The 13,457-nt window shown below is 55.9% G+C and overlaps 2 protein-coding genes across 8 annotated transcripts in view; one reads left to right on the top strand and one right to left on the bottom strand.

Annotated features, from left to right (window-relative positions):
- Positions 1 to 2,584: 2,584 nt before the first annotated feature.
- On the top strand, positions 2,585 to 8,830 carry LOC128584422 (coiled-coil domain-containing protein 74B-like). The gene is made up of 8 exons (XM_053589388.1): positions 2,585 to 2,624; positions 2,747 to 3,163; positions 4,461 to 4,505; positions 6,590 to 6,752; positions 7,531 to 7,720; positions 7,793 to 7,872; positions 7,947 to 8,003; positions 8,164 to 8,830. The coding sequence occupies exons 1-8, from the start codon at positions 2,585 to 2,587 to the stop codon at positions 8,300 to 8,302; spliced, it is 1,131 nt and encodes a 376-aa protein (XP_053445363.1). The 3' UTR covers positions 8,303 to 8,830.
- A 304-nt stretch (positions 8,831 to 9,134) lies between these two features.
- The window catches only part of MED15 (mediator complex subunit 15), an 81,792-nt gene continuing 77,469 nt past the window's right edge, over positions 9,135 to 13,457 (bottom strand). For 4 of the 7 annotated variants that reach the window (XM_053589189.1, XM_053589191.1, XM_053589193.1 and 1 more), the window contains 7 exons: positions 13,321 to 13,455; positions 13,187 to 13,250; positions 11,733 to 11,799; positions 11,225 to 11,385; positions 10,975 to 11,141; positions 10,688 to 10,790; positions 9,135 to 10,080 (listed from right to left, as the gene is read on the bottom strand). In XM_053589189.1, the coding sequence (XP_053445164.1) occupies positions 9,876 to 10,080; positions 10,688 to 10,790; positions 10,975 to 11,141; positions 11,225 to 11,385; positions 11,733 to 11,799; positions 13,187 to 13,250; positions 13,321 to 13,455 (902 nt within the window). In that variant the 3' untranslated portion in view covers positions 9,135 to 9,875. The remainder of the gene's footprint in view (positions 10,081 to 10,687; positions 10,791 to 10,974; positions 11,142 to 11,224; positions 11,386 to 11,732; positions 11,800 to 13,186; positions 13,251 to 13,320; positions 13,456 to 13,457) is intronic. The other 3 variants (XM_053589190.1, XM_053589192.1, XM_053589195.1) reach the window with 2 other exon arrangements.

Genomic DNA, 13,457 nt, shown 5'->3' with positions numbered 1-13,457 from the left:
AAAATTTAGCTAGCTTTCTTTGACTCTGAAAATCTGAACTCCAGAAAGCACAATTTCTCAAATGTCAAGGGGCCAAAATAGATGAAATTATTTTCTTATTATCTTCCATGCCTGTCAAGCATCCCTACTTTCTCCTAACCAGTATTCCAGCTATAGAAAAAGGGCACAGTTGGGTGGCCCCTGTGGCTCAGTGAGCAGGGTGCCGGCCCCATATACTGAGGGTGGCGGGTTCAAACCCGGCCCCAGCCAAACTGCAAAAAAAAAAAAAAGCCAGGCGTTGTGGCGGGCGCCTGTAGTCCCAGCTACTCAGGAGGCTGAGGCAGGAGAATCGCCTAGGTCCAGGAGTTGGAGGTTGCTGTGAGCTTTGTGACGCCACGGCTCTCTACCGAGGGCGATAAAGTGAAACTCTGTCTCTACAAAAAAAAAAAAAAAGAAAAAGGGCACAGTGGTTCACACCTGGAAGTCCAGCACTTTGGGAGGCTGAGGCAGGAGAATCGCTTGAGACCAGGAATTAGAGACCAGACGGGGCAACAAAGAATGATCCCTTCTCTTCAAACGATGAAAGACCCATGTGTGTACCTTCTCTTCCTCCTGATGGTCAGTTTCCCCACATCACTCTCCTCAATGACCCAGTCCTCATCTGCTCCTTAAGGAGCATTAGTGCTGTAGAGGGAGAGGTGACTTTTCTGTGGGTTATGAAGACATGGTTAAGGTCCTAAGTACCTTAGAGTTTGTTAGGACATTATATAACTTGGGGTCCTTGACTGGCCCCAGAATTTATTCCTTCTTTTTGTAACTTTGTACTCATGACTCAACTCTTCCCCATCCTTTCTTCCCTCCCCAGCCTCTGGTAACAAGTATTCTTCTATCTACTTCTATGAGATAACTTTTTTAGATTCCACATGAGTGAGATCATGGGGTGTTTGTCTTTCTGAGCCTGGCTTATTTCACTTATCACAATGTCTTCCAGGTTCATCCGTGACAGAATTCTATTCTTGCTTATTCCCGAGTGGTATTGCACTGTGTACATACACCATATTTTCTCTCTCTATTAATCTGTGATGGTAACTGTGGGGGGCTTTGTCTTTTTTTTTTTTTTTTTTTTGGTTTTTGGCCGGGGCTAGGTTTGAACCCACCACCTCTGGCATATGGGACCGGCGCCCTACTCCTTGAGCCACAGGCACCACCCAACTGTGGCTTTGTCTTATACAAGCTTGCTCTGTTATATTTTGGTACATTCCTTTAATACTTAACTTGTTGAGTTTTTATCGTAAAAGGGTGTTGAATTTTTTCAAATGTTTTTTCTGCATCTATTGAAAATATCATGTAATTTTTTTTTTCGAGACAAAGTCTCACTTTGTTGCCCTTGGTAGTTAAAGGTAGCACAGCTTGTTTCCCCTGACACCAGCCTGCCTCCTCTGCCACTTCCACATTCATAGCTTGCAGCAACCTCAAACTCTTGGGCTCAAGTGATTCTCCTGCCTCAGCCTCCTGAGTAGCTGGGACTACAGGCACCCACCACAATGCCCAGCTATTTTTAGAAACAGGGTCTCACTCATACTCAGGCTGGTCTCCAACTGTGAGCTCAGGCAATCCACCTGCCTCAGCCTCCGAGAGTGCTGGGATTACAGGCATGAGCCACCGCACCCAGCCATATCATGTGATTTTTGTTCTTTATTCTGTTAATATGTCAATATATCATGTATACTGATTTGCATATGTTGTCATCCTGGCGTCCCTGGGATAAAAACTACTTGATCATGGTAAATGATCTTTTCTATGTGCTGTTGAATTTGATTTGCTACTATTATGTTGAGAATTTTTGCATCTATGATCATCAGGGAAATTGGCCTGTGATATACAGTCTCATGATGTCACCCTCGGTAGGTGCTGTGACATCATAGCTCACAGCAACTTCAAACTCTTGGGCTCAAGCGATTCTCTTGCCTCAGCCTCCCACAATGCCTGGCTATTTTTTTGTTGCAGTTTGGCCAGAGCCGTGTTTGAACCCGCCACCCTGGGTATATGGGGCCAGTGCCCTGCTCACTGAGCCACAGGTGCTGCCCTCTATCTTCTATTACCTGGAGTATACTCAGGGTTTGGACATCGACGGGGGTACCTGGGTATTAAGGTTTCTATGACCAGGGCTGGGCACAGTGGCTCACGCCTGTAATCTTACCACTCTGGATAGCGGAGGCAGGTGGATTGCTTAAGCTCACAAGTTTGAGACAAGCCAGAGCAAGAGTGAGAACCCATCTCTACTAAAAATAGATTAGCCGAGGCCAGGTGTGATGGCTCACACCTATAATCCTTGCACTCTAGGAAGCTGAGGCGGGTGGACTGCCCTGAGTTCATGGGTTTGTTTGAGACCAGCCTGAGCCAGAGCGAGATCTCGTCTCTAAAAATAGCCGGGCATTGTTGGCGGGCACCTGTGGTCCCAGCTACTTGGGACGCTGAGGCAAGAGAATCACTAGAGCCCAAGAGTTTGAGGTTGCTGTGAGCTGTGACACCATAGCACTCTACCAAGGTTGACAAAGTGAGACTCTGTCTCAAATAAAGTCAGAGGGCAGTGAAGTTAGGGAACATGGCCGCAGATACCGCCCCGCTTCCAGGCCCGCCCCCTCGTGCGTCCAGGCCCCTCCTTCGCGTCAAGCCCCGCCTCAGCCCCGCCTCGGGCGCTCACGCTCCATCTCCACCTCCAACCCCCGCCCCGCTTGCACCCAGGCCCCTCCCCTCGTGCGCCCAGGTCCCGCCCCTCCTGCACACAGGCCACGCCTCTTGTGCGCCCAGGCCCCGCCCAAGCCTTCAGGCCCGTCCCCTCGGACGCGCCGGTTTCTATGGCGACGCGGTGCCAGGCCGGGGCCGATCGGCACCGAGCGGGCGTGCAGTGGCGGCAGTAGCGGCCGTGGCGACATGAGTGGGGTGGCAGCGGCAGCCAGGGCGCAGCGCTCCGGCTCGGCGACTCCAGGCTCCCGAGGCACATCGCGTCTTCGCCAGCGCCAGGCCGGGGGCCTCCAGGTCCTGGCGCCGCATCCGGGACACAGCGATGCGCAGAAGCGGGTCATGGACCTGGAAAAGAGCCTGGAGTTCCTGCAGCAGCAGCACTCGGAGACCCTGGTCAAGCTCCACGAGGAAATCGAGCACCTGAAGCGGGAGAACAAGGGTGAGCCTGTCTCGCCGGATGCCCCGAAGCCTCCCCGGCCTGCAACGCTGGGTCTTGCCGCACCGGGCTCTCCCTACCCCAGGACTGAGACCGGGGTGGTCGGGGGCGCTGCCCTCCCTGAAGCCTGTCCTTGCAGGGGCAGTGTCATTTTAGGTGTTCACACGGCCAGCCCTCTCCTCTCTAGGCAGGGTCAAACCCATCTCATTGGTTTTTTTGGTTTTTTTTTTGTAGAGATAGAGTCTCACTGTACCGCCCTCGGGTAGAGTGCCGTGGCGTCACACGGCTCACAGCAACCTCTAACTCTTGGGCTTACGCGATTCTCTTGCCTCAGCCTCCCGAGCAGCTGAGACTACAGGCGCCCGCCACAACGCCCGGCTATTTTTGTTGTTGTTGTTGCAGTTTGGCCGGGGCTGGGTTTGAACCCGCCACCCTCGGCATATGGGGCCGGCGCCCTACTCACTGAGCCACAGGAGTCGCCCCCATCTCATTGTTAAGAAACTTTATAAAAGTAAAACAAACCCATGACTGTGTACAGCTCAGTAAATTATCTCCCACTGAACACGCCAGATCAGGGGCAGACAAGTGGCCAGCCAATGCCCACACTCCTCACTTACACTCTTGTCCTGACCCCATGGACTCCACCTGAGCAGAATGTGAGACCTTCTGTGATATGACTGCTCCACACTCCAGCCTCACCCTTCACCTAGAGCTCCTCTGCCCAGACACTGAGGCCTGCTGCCTCAGTTTCTCCCTCTCCTCTTTCTGGTGCTGCCTTACCTGGAGTGCCGAGCATTCCACCACTGGGCATCTATGTCAGAACCCCCTGGTGCTGTCCCCCAGGCCTTCCTGAGTCTCACCCCAGTCCTGGACACCCAGGCCAGATTTGTTCAACCCTGTCCCCAGACATCCCTTGATTATTACACTGAGAGCAGCACCTATCGTGCTTGGGTACATAAAGTCACCTAGCCAGGGTTAGGTGATTGATTATTACACTGACCACATTTGCTCATCCAGGAACCAGGGCTCCAGCAGTGTGGGGTCATGCCGACTCATCTCTGTACTCCGGGAGTGAAGCCTGGTCTGGCAGAATGGGCAACTTGTGGGAGTCTCAGACTTAGAGCAGAGGGTGACTGGCTGAGTGTGCTGGGCGGGGCATTTCTAGCCTCAAGTGCCCAAGGCAAAGGCGTGATGGGGAAGGCTAGTGGGCCTCAAGGGGCAAAGATGTGGACTAAGCTGCTTCTTCCAGTGGCTATAGCTTTGTTTTAAATGATGAGGACAGCGTGTGCTTTGCTTTCAGATCTCCATTACAAGCTCATAATGAATCAGAAGCCACAGAAGAAAGGTGAGATTGAGACCCTTTGGTGCTGGGAAGTCCCTACCGTGCAGAGCAGCAGCCCGTCCACACTGTCCATGCCCACCTGTACACTGGCCCCAGAGTGCTAACCCTGGCTAGGTGACTTTATGTACCCAAGCACAATAGGTGCTGCTCTCAGGGAGCCCAAGGCCTGAGGCCTGTGAGTAGGGACAGTAAGGACAATGAGCATTTAGGATGGGGGGCTGCTCTGAGACCCTCCCTCGTCTGAGCAGAGCTCCTGAGACAGAAGGGGGCCCTGGAACAGCCCCTCCCTCCTGGGGCTTCTGTTCTGGCCTCTGATTCTACACCTTGGGAGAGTGCTCTGGGCATGCTCCTTCCAGGGAGCCTGTCTTGTGGCCAATCTCCTCGGCAATCTCATCCAGGGTGGGGGAGGCAGCAGAGACTCAGAGACCTGCAGCCGCTTGTCCGAGGCACTTCATTCTGATGGTGGCTCTCTGCCCAGCCCAGGGATACTGGCTGGGTTCTTGAGCTCATTCTCCCCCTTCATCTCTGGGGCCAGATCTGACTTAAGGAGGCCTGATGGGTGAACAGGCCCAGCTTGGGGACATCCCAGTCTGGGTGGTGCTCAGGGCTCTCTTCCTGGGGGACACGTAGAGAGTGGGGTGAGGGCTTGGCACCTGTGACTCAAGTGGCTAAGGCGCCAGCCACATACACCTGAGCTGGCGGGTTTGAATCCAGCCCAGGCCCGCCAAACAACAATGACAGCTACAACCAAAAAATAGCCAGGTGTTGTGGCAGGCGCCTGTAGTCCCAGCTACTTGGGAGGCTGAGGCAAGAGAATCATTTCAGCCCAGGAGTTGGAGGTTGCTGTGAGCTGTGATGCTATGGCACTCTACCCAGGGCAACAGCTCGAGGCTCTGTCTCAAAAAAAAAAAAAAAAAAAAGAGAGAGAATGGGGTGAGGGAGGACCCTTCTCCTTAGGGTGTGGCAGCTCCAGTGAACTGTTCTGGGCAAAATGTGGCCCAAGTTAGTGATCTAAGCTCTGTAGTGCCTGGGACCCTGTGGGACACTGGAAGAGGCTGTGCTCTCATTCAGGACCCTACACTGGTCCCAAGCCCCCTGCTTTCTGGATGGCCCCTCAGGAAACAATCTTTCTGGTGACCTCTGCTCCCTTGGGTCCTCCCAGAGTATGGGGTACAGCAGGGAGGTCACAGCCCTGCAAAGCTGCCACCCAGCCCCATATGCCCTCTGCAGGCAGCATCTCCACTGTCAGTTTCCATTCCAACAAGTCAGTGTCCAACTCGACAGTGTCAGGTGAGCAGGCTGGGTTCTTCCATGAGCTCAGAGGGGCCTGTGCCCCACGGGGGCCCCAGGCCTGGGTGGCTAAGGATGCTGACGAGGGAGCTGCTGGGCAGATCAAAAGGCAGATTCTGTGGGTAAAAGGTGAAGAGGCGGCTGAAGAGAGCCAAGGAGGAAGGCCTCAGGTGCCCTGCAAGCTGGTGCTGCTACAAGGGCAGAGTTTGGCTGGGATTGGACTATGGGCTGCAGGAGGGAGGCCCTGACATGAGAATACAAAAGCCAGCAGCAAGGTCCCAGGCAGCCCCCCACCCAGGGCGGGGCAGTGAGCAGTGAGGCTCTGGGGGAGCTGCTGAGTGCCGGCTTAGCCTCGAGTGGGCTTCTCGGGAGAAGGGTATGCACCACCTGTCCAAATAGGCAGGACACAGGTGGCCTAACTCTGGCCAGTGGCCCTGGGCTTGTGGCATCTTTTGCAGAGGGAGCTGGTGTCTCTTATCCCCTCCCTGCCTTGCCAAGAGGCCCAGCATCCTCACCAGCAGCGGCCCCCATTTTCTGTGTAGGGCCCAGGTGGGCGATGGTCCTTGTCTTTGTAAAGTAAACGTGTATAGGTTGGCTGTCAGGCCGCTCGTGCAGTTTCATTTTATCCAGAATGGGAGCGTCCTCTGTTGTGATCGCCTGTTCAGCAGGCACCACCCACAGGCTTCACCCTCAGAACTGCAGGGGCAGGGGCAGCTTGGGCGCACACACCAACCCTGGAGGACATGGGCAGCACTTCTGATGCCTGCAGTGACTGGCCCTGTGGGTCCAACCTGCAGCCAACTCTCAAGGCAAGTTCAGGCCCCCACCCAGCTCCTTCAAGAAGCAAGATTCAAAGGCTGAAGGCCTCCAGAAGGTGGACCTGGAAGAGGAGCCCATTAGCGCTGCCCCCCATCACAGCAGCAAGCTGGACAGAGTACCTGGGGTGCAGGGGCAGGCCAGGTAGGCTGGTGTGCACCCAGGGGCTGGGCCTGCATGTGGGCCCAGGACTGTGCACAGTAGGTCCCACCTTGGAGTCAGCCAACTGCTCTGCCCTTTGTTCCATGGGCCTGTTTCCAATGGGAACCAAGGCTCTCAGAAGCAATGCCTGGCTCCACAAAGCTGGTGGGCGCTGTATTCCTCCCTGCCCCTAGGAGTCTGCTGACCTGAGCCCACAAAAGGGGGTCAGCAGCAGCCCCTGAACCACTTTCTCAGAGAAAAGAAACACAAAGCAATCTTTGTTACCAAGGAAACAGTGAGTCTGATTAGAACAGAGCGGGCTGGACGCCTTTGAATGATACTAGGCCAGCAAGACAGAGCCAGACTAAGCTCTGGTGACCCCTGAGTTCTCAGGACTGCCTTGGAACACTGCAGAGTGTACTCTGGGTAGTAATCAAGCAGGTCAGGCTCTTGGTTCTCTGCATAGCTCTAAGATTATCCCAAGACCAGACCTAGATGCATGAGGCCCGAGGGCAACCTGGCAGCTAGCTGGTCACCTTGGGAACCCCATCTGACCCTCAGTGCACTTTCAGAGGGAACAAACGGGTGGGTGGTCTCAGGCCCCAGCTGGCCCCAGCAACACCAACTTGGTTGCCCAGAGCACCCTAGTCAGAAGGGGGAGCCTGCTGACTTCCTCACACTGATCCCATACTGGCCTGGGGTTGTGTGTGTGGTGGAGTTGAGTGGGTGATTAGACCAGTCCAGGCAAGTCACCTCAGGGCTGCTGCAATGATCGTTTCAGAGATGAGGAAGTGGAGATCTCTCACCCAGGGGCCACCTTGGGGGCAGGCGTCCAGCACAGGGGCAGGCAAACAATGGGTGCACCCCCCTGGACGAGCCTGCCCCCGTACCTGCGCAAGCCCACCACTCTTCAGCAGTGTGAGGTGGTCATCCGCCAGCTGTGGAACGCCAACCTCCTGCAGGCCCAAGAGGTGAGGCCTGGGCAGGGCTGGCCCTGGGTGGCTGGCACCTCCACACCCATCACACCCTCCCCTGCCTTTCAGCTCCAGCACCTCAAGGCCCTCCTGGAGGAGAGCCAGAGGCACAAGGCTGCCCCTGCGGAGGCTGGGCCCAGTCCCCCCAAGTGAGTGCCTGCACCCTGGCCCACCGCGTCCCATCAGGGCCTGTCCAGGGCTCACTGCTGACTCTTTCACCCAGGGACCAGGAGGCCACGCAGCTCCCCAAGGTCTCCAGCAAGAACCTCTCTAAGAAATGGTGAGCCCCTGCATGGGAAGGGCAGCCCTGCAGCCCAGCGCACAGGGAGGTTCAGGGCTCAGATGCAGGCTGGCTGAGGCCTTAGGGCTGGGCAGGCCCTGCTCCCAGCAGCCTCCACTCCTGAGGATGTTCCAGGTGACCTTCCCCCACCGGTCCTCAGCCTGATACTGAGCCCCACGCCTGTGGCGGAGCGTGCCATCCTGCCTGCGCTGAAACAGACCCTGAAGAGCAACTTTGCTGAGCGGCAGAAGCGGCTGCAGGTGGTGCAGAGCCGGCGCCTGCATCGCTCCGTGTTCTGAGTCCACTGCCCCTAAGTTGCAGTCAACCTGCACTTCCAAAGGATCCGAATACTTTTAAACCAAGCTAAATTCCAAGATAAACTCATGACAGATAAGGTACTTGACCTCCAAACTAAAGAACTGTATATTTTCTTGCTATTATTTTGCTGTTCTGCATTAACTCAAAAAAGCACATTACAAAATGAGAATACTGAAAATAAAGCTGTTTCTCTCCAAGCTGTGTGTCTCACATCTCCCAGCCCCTGGTCCCTAATCCAGCTCCCTGTTAAGTCTGGAGGGGACCTGCCTGGGTGGATGCCCTGGAAAAAAAACATCCTTACAGCCACATATCCCCACACCCCACAAAGGCCGGACAGCTTTCCTGGTCCACTGGCTAGCTGCCTGCTAGGAGCACAGTTACTCCAGGTATCCTGCCCAGACTGGTCGCCATCCTCCCTGGAGGGCCATAGCAAAAGGAGACCTGTCATCTCCAGAATGCTGTGTCCAGCCCCCCCACCCCAACCCCTGTCACCAGAGCAGCACAGAACCATCTACTGCCTGGGGTGGACAGCTCAGTGCTCACCCTAGCCTGGGTACCACAGTCTTCCCAGTCCCAGGGCCCATGTCCTTGGCATTAGTCTCAGTCTCTTCCTGCTTCAGCAAACAGGGACTTTGCTAGGAACCTGGGGCATGGACCAGGCTTAGGGATGGGACAGTGTATCAGGTGAGCGGAGTTGAGGTCTGGGGCACTCAGGGCCAGACTGGATACTGCTGACTTCAGAATTGACAATATCCCTGACATGACAGCAGGCCCCAAATTTATGGAGAAGAGGATGCAGTGATGAACTCCTGACAAACACAGGAATAATAAATTTATTGTAAGAACCACTGATGGGGTAGTGCACATAAAAAGGGGAACGCCTCATGACCAGAGGGCTGCTGACTGGCACCCAGAGTGGCAGGCAACTCAGGGAGGGGCCATGCTGCCCCATGGCCCCGTCCCAGCTGGGAGCCCACCCTCTGGAGTGGCGCAGAGTGCAGGAAGCTCTGAGGATGCTGGGCCTGAGGACATCACTCTTTCTCCTTCACAGCGGGACATGGCACCTGGACCCGAGAATGGCAAAGGGGTGCCAGGGACAGGCAGCCAAGACGCAGTCTGTGCCCAGGACCTAGGAGCCCACTGCTAAGAGCGGCACAGCCTGAACTCAAAACTGTGGTCAGAGAACCGTGTGTTTTAGGAGTTTCCTATGACCTCCACGTTCTCCTGTGGAGACGTGTAGAAGTGTGTTCTAGCACACACAGATGCTCTGACAAGACCCTGAGTTCTCCCCTCCCGCTGCTGAGAGTGGACACAAACCTGGGCCCAGACCATGGAAAGTCCACAAGAGCAGCCTGAGGATCGTGGCCAGGGGCAGTGTCTGACTCCCTGGAGACATGGAGAACCTAAGAAGACAGCTCAGGCCCCCACCAGCCAGCTCCACAGCCATCTGTCCCAGTTCTGAGCAGTGTGGGAATTTCATTTGGCAGGTCCCCAAGGCAGAAGATAAAAGCAGGAAAGCTAATCTAACCCTAGACTCCCTAAGGAAGCCAACACCTAGAAACGTCCATTGGGAGGGGTGTGTCCATAGCCCAGAGAGGATGCTGGCTGTCCTGCAGTCCCAGCTAGGCAGCCGAGAGGCAGGCCTGGTGGACGCTCTGGGCCCAGGTGTTGAGCAGGGCGGTCACGGAGTGTTTGTCGGGGAGCTGCAGCAGCCTCGCTGTCATGCGCCGGTGCACGGATTGCAGGAAGGGGTTGGCGTCTACGGCAGAAGGATGGGCTGTGAGCAGTGGGCCACACTCACCCACCTGCAGCACCCCAGGAAGGGCAGCTTGAGATGTGGGCAGGTGCACTGGGCTATCACCTGTCTCCTACAGTGCCCAGCCACCAGGCTCTCCCATCACAGCCATGTGGGCAGTGAAGAACTGGCATATGAATGGAATACAGAGCCCAGGGCTTTCCCAGTCTTGGCCGGGCTGTATACCAGCTCTGATGCTCAGGGCAGCCAACCTCTGACAATGGGGCTCTCTTTGGAGCCATGTCACCCAGATGGGTTCCCATGCCAAACTCTGACAGTCCCTCTGGCCTGCCTCAGCCCTGCCAAGCTTCACAGTGGCTACTGCAGGGAGCTGGGTCCCTCCTGAGCCATGGGCCTGCTTGCCCCTCACCCACTAAACATGCTGTCCTGCTGCAGAGATAAAAGGGCAACGGGACACAACTGGACAGAGCTTTCTCTCTTCAGGTGACCACTGAACAGGAGCCAGAAGAGGGGAAGGCAGGGCTCAGTGGGGGTGGGAGGGGGGCATAGGCAGTCACTGGGAACCCTGCTCACCAGCTGCCTTGGCCCCTGCCAGCTCCCCTAGGTTCACCCACCGTACTGCCACTGTTGGTCGATCCATAGCGGGCTCTGAGCGGGGTAGTCGGCAGGCACACTGAGCTCCAGCGGGGGCACACTCGGGAGGTCCTTGTCATCTGTAACACATATGGCTGCACCTCTGACCTAGACAGACCCTGGCTGCCCTGCCCTGAAACAGGACTCCTCACAACCTGGAAGGTTCTGTAGCCTGTGGGTACCTCTGACTCTCAGACTCGGAACCTGGCGTGCCCTGCACAGAGGGTGCCAGCAGTGCTGCCACTGTCTCCCCAGGACACTCACCAAGCTTACAAATCAGGTGGACGGTGCCATTATTGCTGCAGTGAGAAGGGTCCAGGTTCACCAGAAACTTGGGGTCCAGCCTGGCCACCTCCCCCTGGAGCACGTTGGGGATGCTCTGCCGCTCCTCCTCCTCGAGCCTGCGCTTCCGCGTGCATACCACCGGGGCCCTGAAGAGGGGTGCGGTGACCACACTGGCCGCATACAGCCTGTGGCCACTGCCCCCCACGAGGCCCAGCCTAGCCGTACGCACGTGATGGGCGGGCCATGGATGGCAGTCATGGCTGGCACAAATGTGCGGTACAGGGAGTGGTTGAAGACAGGTGAGCGGATGTTGGCTAAGACGGCGTCCAGGAGTGGCTGGCACAGGTATTGCTGTTTGGTAGGTGGCACTGGAGGTGGTGGGGGTGTGGGCTGGAGATGGAACACGGAGGGGTCAGCAGCCAGCCTGGGACTTGAGGGTGTACCCATTTTGGGGGGGCCCTCCTATCCCCAAGGTCCTCATGCTCACTCAGAGTCAGGTTCCTGAGGCTCTTCCCACAATGTCCACCCCTGAGCAGACAGTGCTGGCTGACCCTGGACACAATTCCCTGCTTCCCAGCCAGGGCTGAGTGGTAGCAGCACCCATGGGGCCACAGGGAGAGGAGTGGCTTCTCCCTTATTCTCAGCACACTTGACTAGGAAGACTCCTCCTACCTAGTTCTCCCAGACACCAGGGGTGCACCCTAACCTCCCCGGGAGGTACCCGATACTCCACTCACCACTGCCATGTCATTCTTGAGTTTTTCCAAGGCGATCTCACATTTCTGCAGGGTCTTCAGGGGACACCTACAGGGACAGGGGTTATGGGCTTACTTTGAGGATGGAGAGCTGAGACAACTGGCAGCTCTTGGGCTTAGATCCCAACCACTGCCTATCGGGACTGCCCACTCTGCCATTGGAACTTCTGCAGTAACCCTGGCCAGGAGACCAGCTGTTCCCAGACCCAGAGTCTTAGGCAAGACAACCCTCACCCCTGGAGCTGCCCGTTCCTGGTTGGCAGAACAAGGCAATGAGACAAGGGGAGGGACAGAGACCAGGTCCCAGCCACACTCGGAAGGCCCATCTCTCTAGGCAAGTCCCTGCCCTCCTTGGCCCTAAAATTCCAATGATGAATCAACCCAAAAGCGCCTGGAGAAGCTGGGTGCGGTGGCTCATGCCTATAATCCTAGAACTCTGGGAGGCTGAGGTGAGTAGATTGCTTGAGCTCTCGAGTTCCAGACCGGCCTGAGCAAAAGTGAGACCCTCGTCTCTACCAAAAATAGATTGATTAGTATGATGTAAGCACTCCAATTTGTACAAATAATCAATACACTGAAATGGGCATAAATGTATTTATGATCTATGTACAAAAGACTTAATAAAAAAAAAATAGAAAAACCGAGACAAGAGGATCGCTTGAGTCCGAGTTGGAGGTTGCTGTGAACTACAACACCACAGCACTCTGCACTCTACCCAGGGCGACAGCTTGGGACTTTGTCTCAAAAAAAAAAAAAAAAAAAAAAATGTCTCTGATGCACACATCCAGCTCTGATAAGCCCCCATTTGTCATTATATCCAGAACAGGGAGACCCTTCTAGGAGGGGGGCACAGCCTGTGTCCAGGCAGTGTGACAAGAGGGGGCAACACAAATACCCAAGTACATGCACAGCTCCGAGGCACTGTCCAGGCTCTGGTGCCCACAGCAGCCTGCAGCTGGCACACCCTGCCTTCCACTTGCTTCTCATCAACACTGCCTTGTTCTACTCCCACAAACAGCTCTTGTAAGCTGCAAATGGGGTACATGAGACATAGCTACCTGCTACGGTCACTGGCAAGACACAGACAGACCTGAAGGTAAGACTCAGGCATGTCACAGCCAGCTGATGGTGAGGCTGCTGCAAGGCAGGACCTGGCCACAGGCCAGATAAGGCCTAGCGGTGTGAGCCACACCTGGAAGTGCGAGGACCACAACAGCAGCCTGGAGTAGGGTGAAGGCTGGGCACTGGCCAAGGTAGAGTCCAGGCGGAAAGCTCCGGTGCACACACCCAAGTGGACCTCTGGGGGCCTCCAGCCAGGCCCCAAGAACTACCTGGGCACCTTCCCTACAGCCCACCATGGCTGGGCCAGCCTTGCCCTGTGGGACTGTTGGTGGGTGCAGCACTGTCCTCCTCCAAGGACCTGGGCCAAAGCTCACCGCTTGGAGGGATCTGTCAGAATGTCCAGAAGGCTCTTCATCTTACTCAGGTCCTTTTTTCTGTCTGGGAGAGAAGAGGGGACACTAAGACCCAGCCGGGCACCCACAGCCCAGCCCTGTAGCGCGTGGCCCACCTTCATTCTTGTCGATCTTGTTGATCATGCGACGCAGGGGCTCAATGTACTTGGACAGCTGCTTCAGCTTGTCCAGGTACTGCTGCTCCTCGGCCTGGCTGGAGCCAGCAGGGCTCATGACAGAGCTGGGGTTCACT

The sequence above is a fragment of the Nycticebus coucang genome, chromosome 4 (genome assembly GCF_027406575.1).
Source record: "Nycticebus coucang isolate mNycCou1 chromosome 4, mNycCou1.pri, whole genome shotgun sequence".
Taxonomy (NCBI): domain Eukaryota; kingdom Metazoa; phylum Chordata; class Mammalia; order Primates; family Lorisidae; genus Nycticebus; species Nycticebus coucang.
The sequence above is the reverse complement of the archived record's forward strand: the minus strand, read 5'-3'. Positions and strand labels throughout refer to the sequence as shown.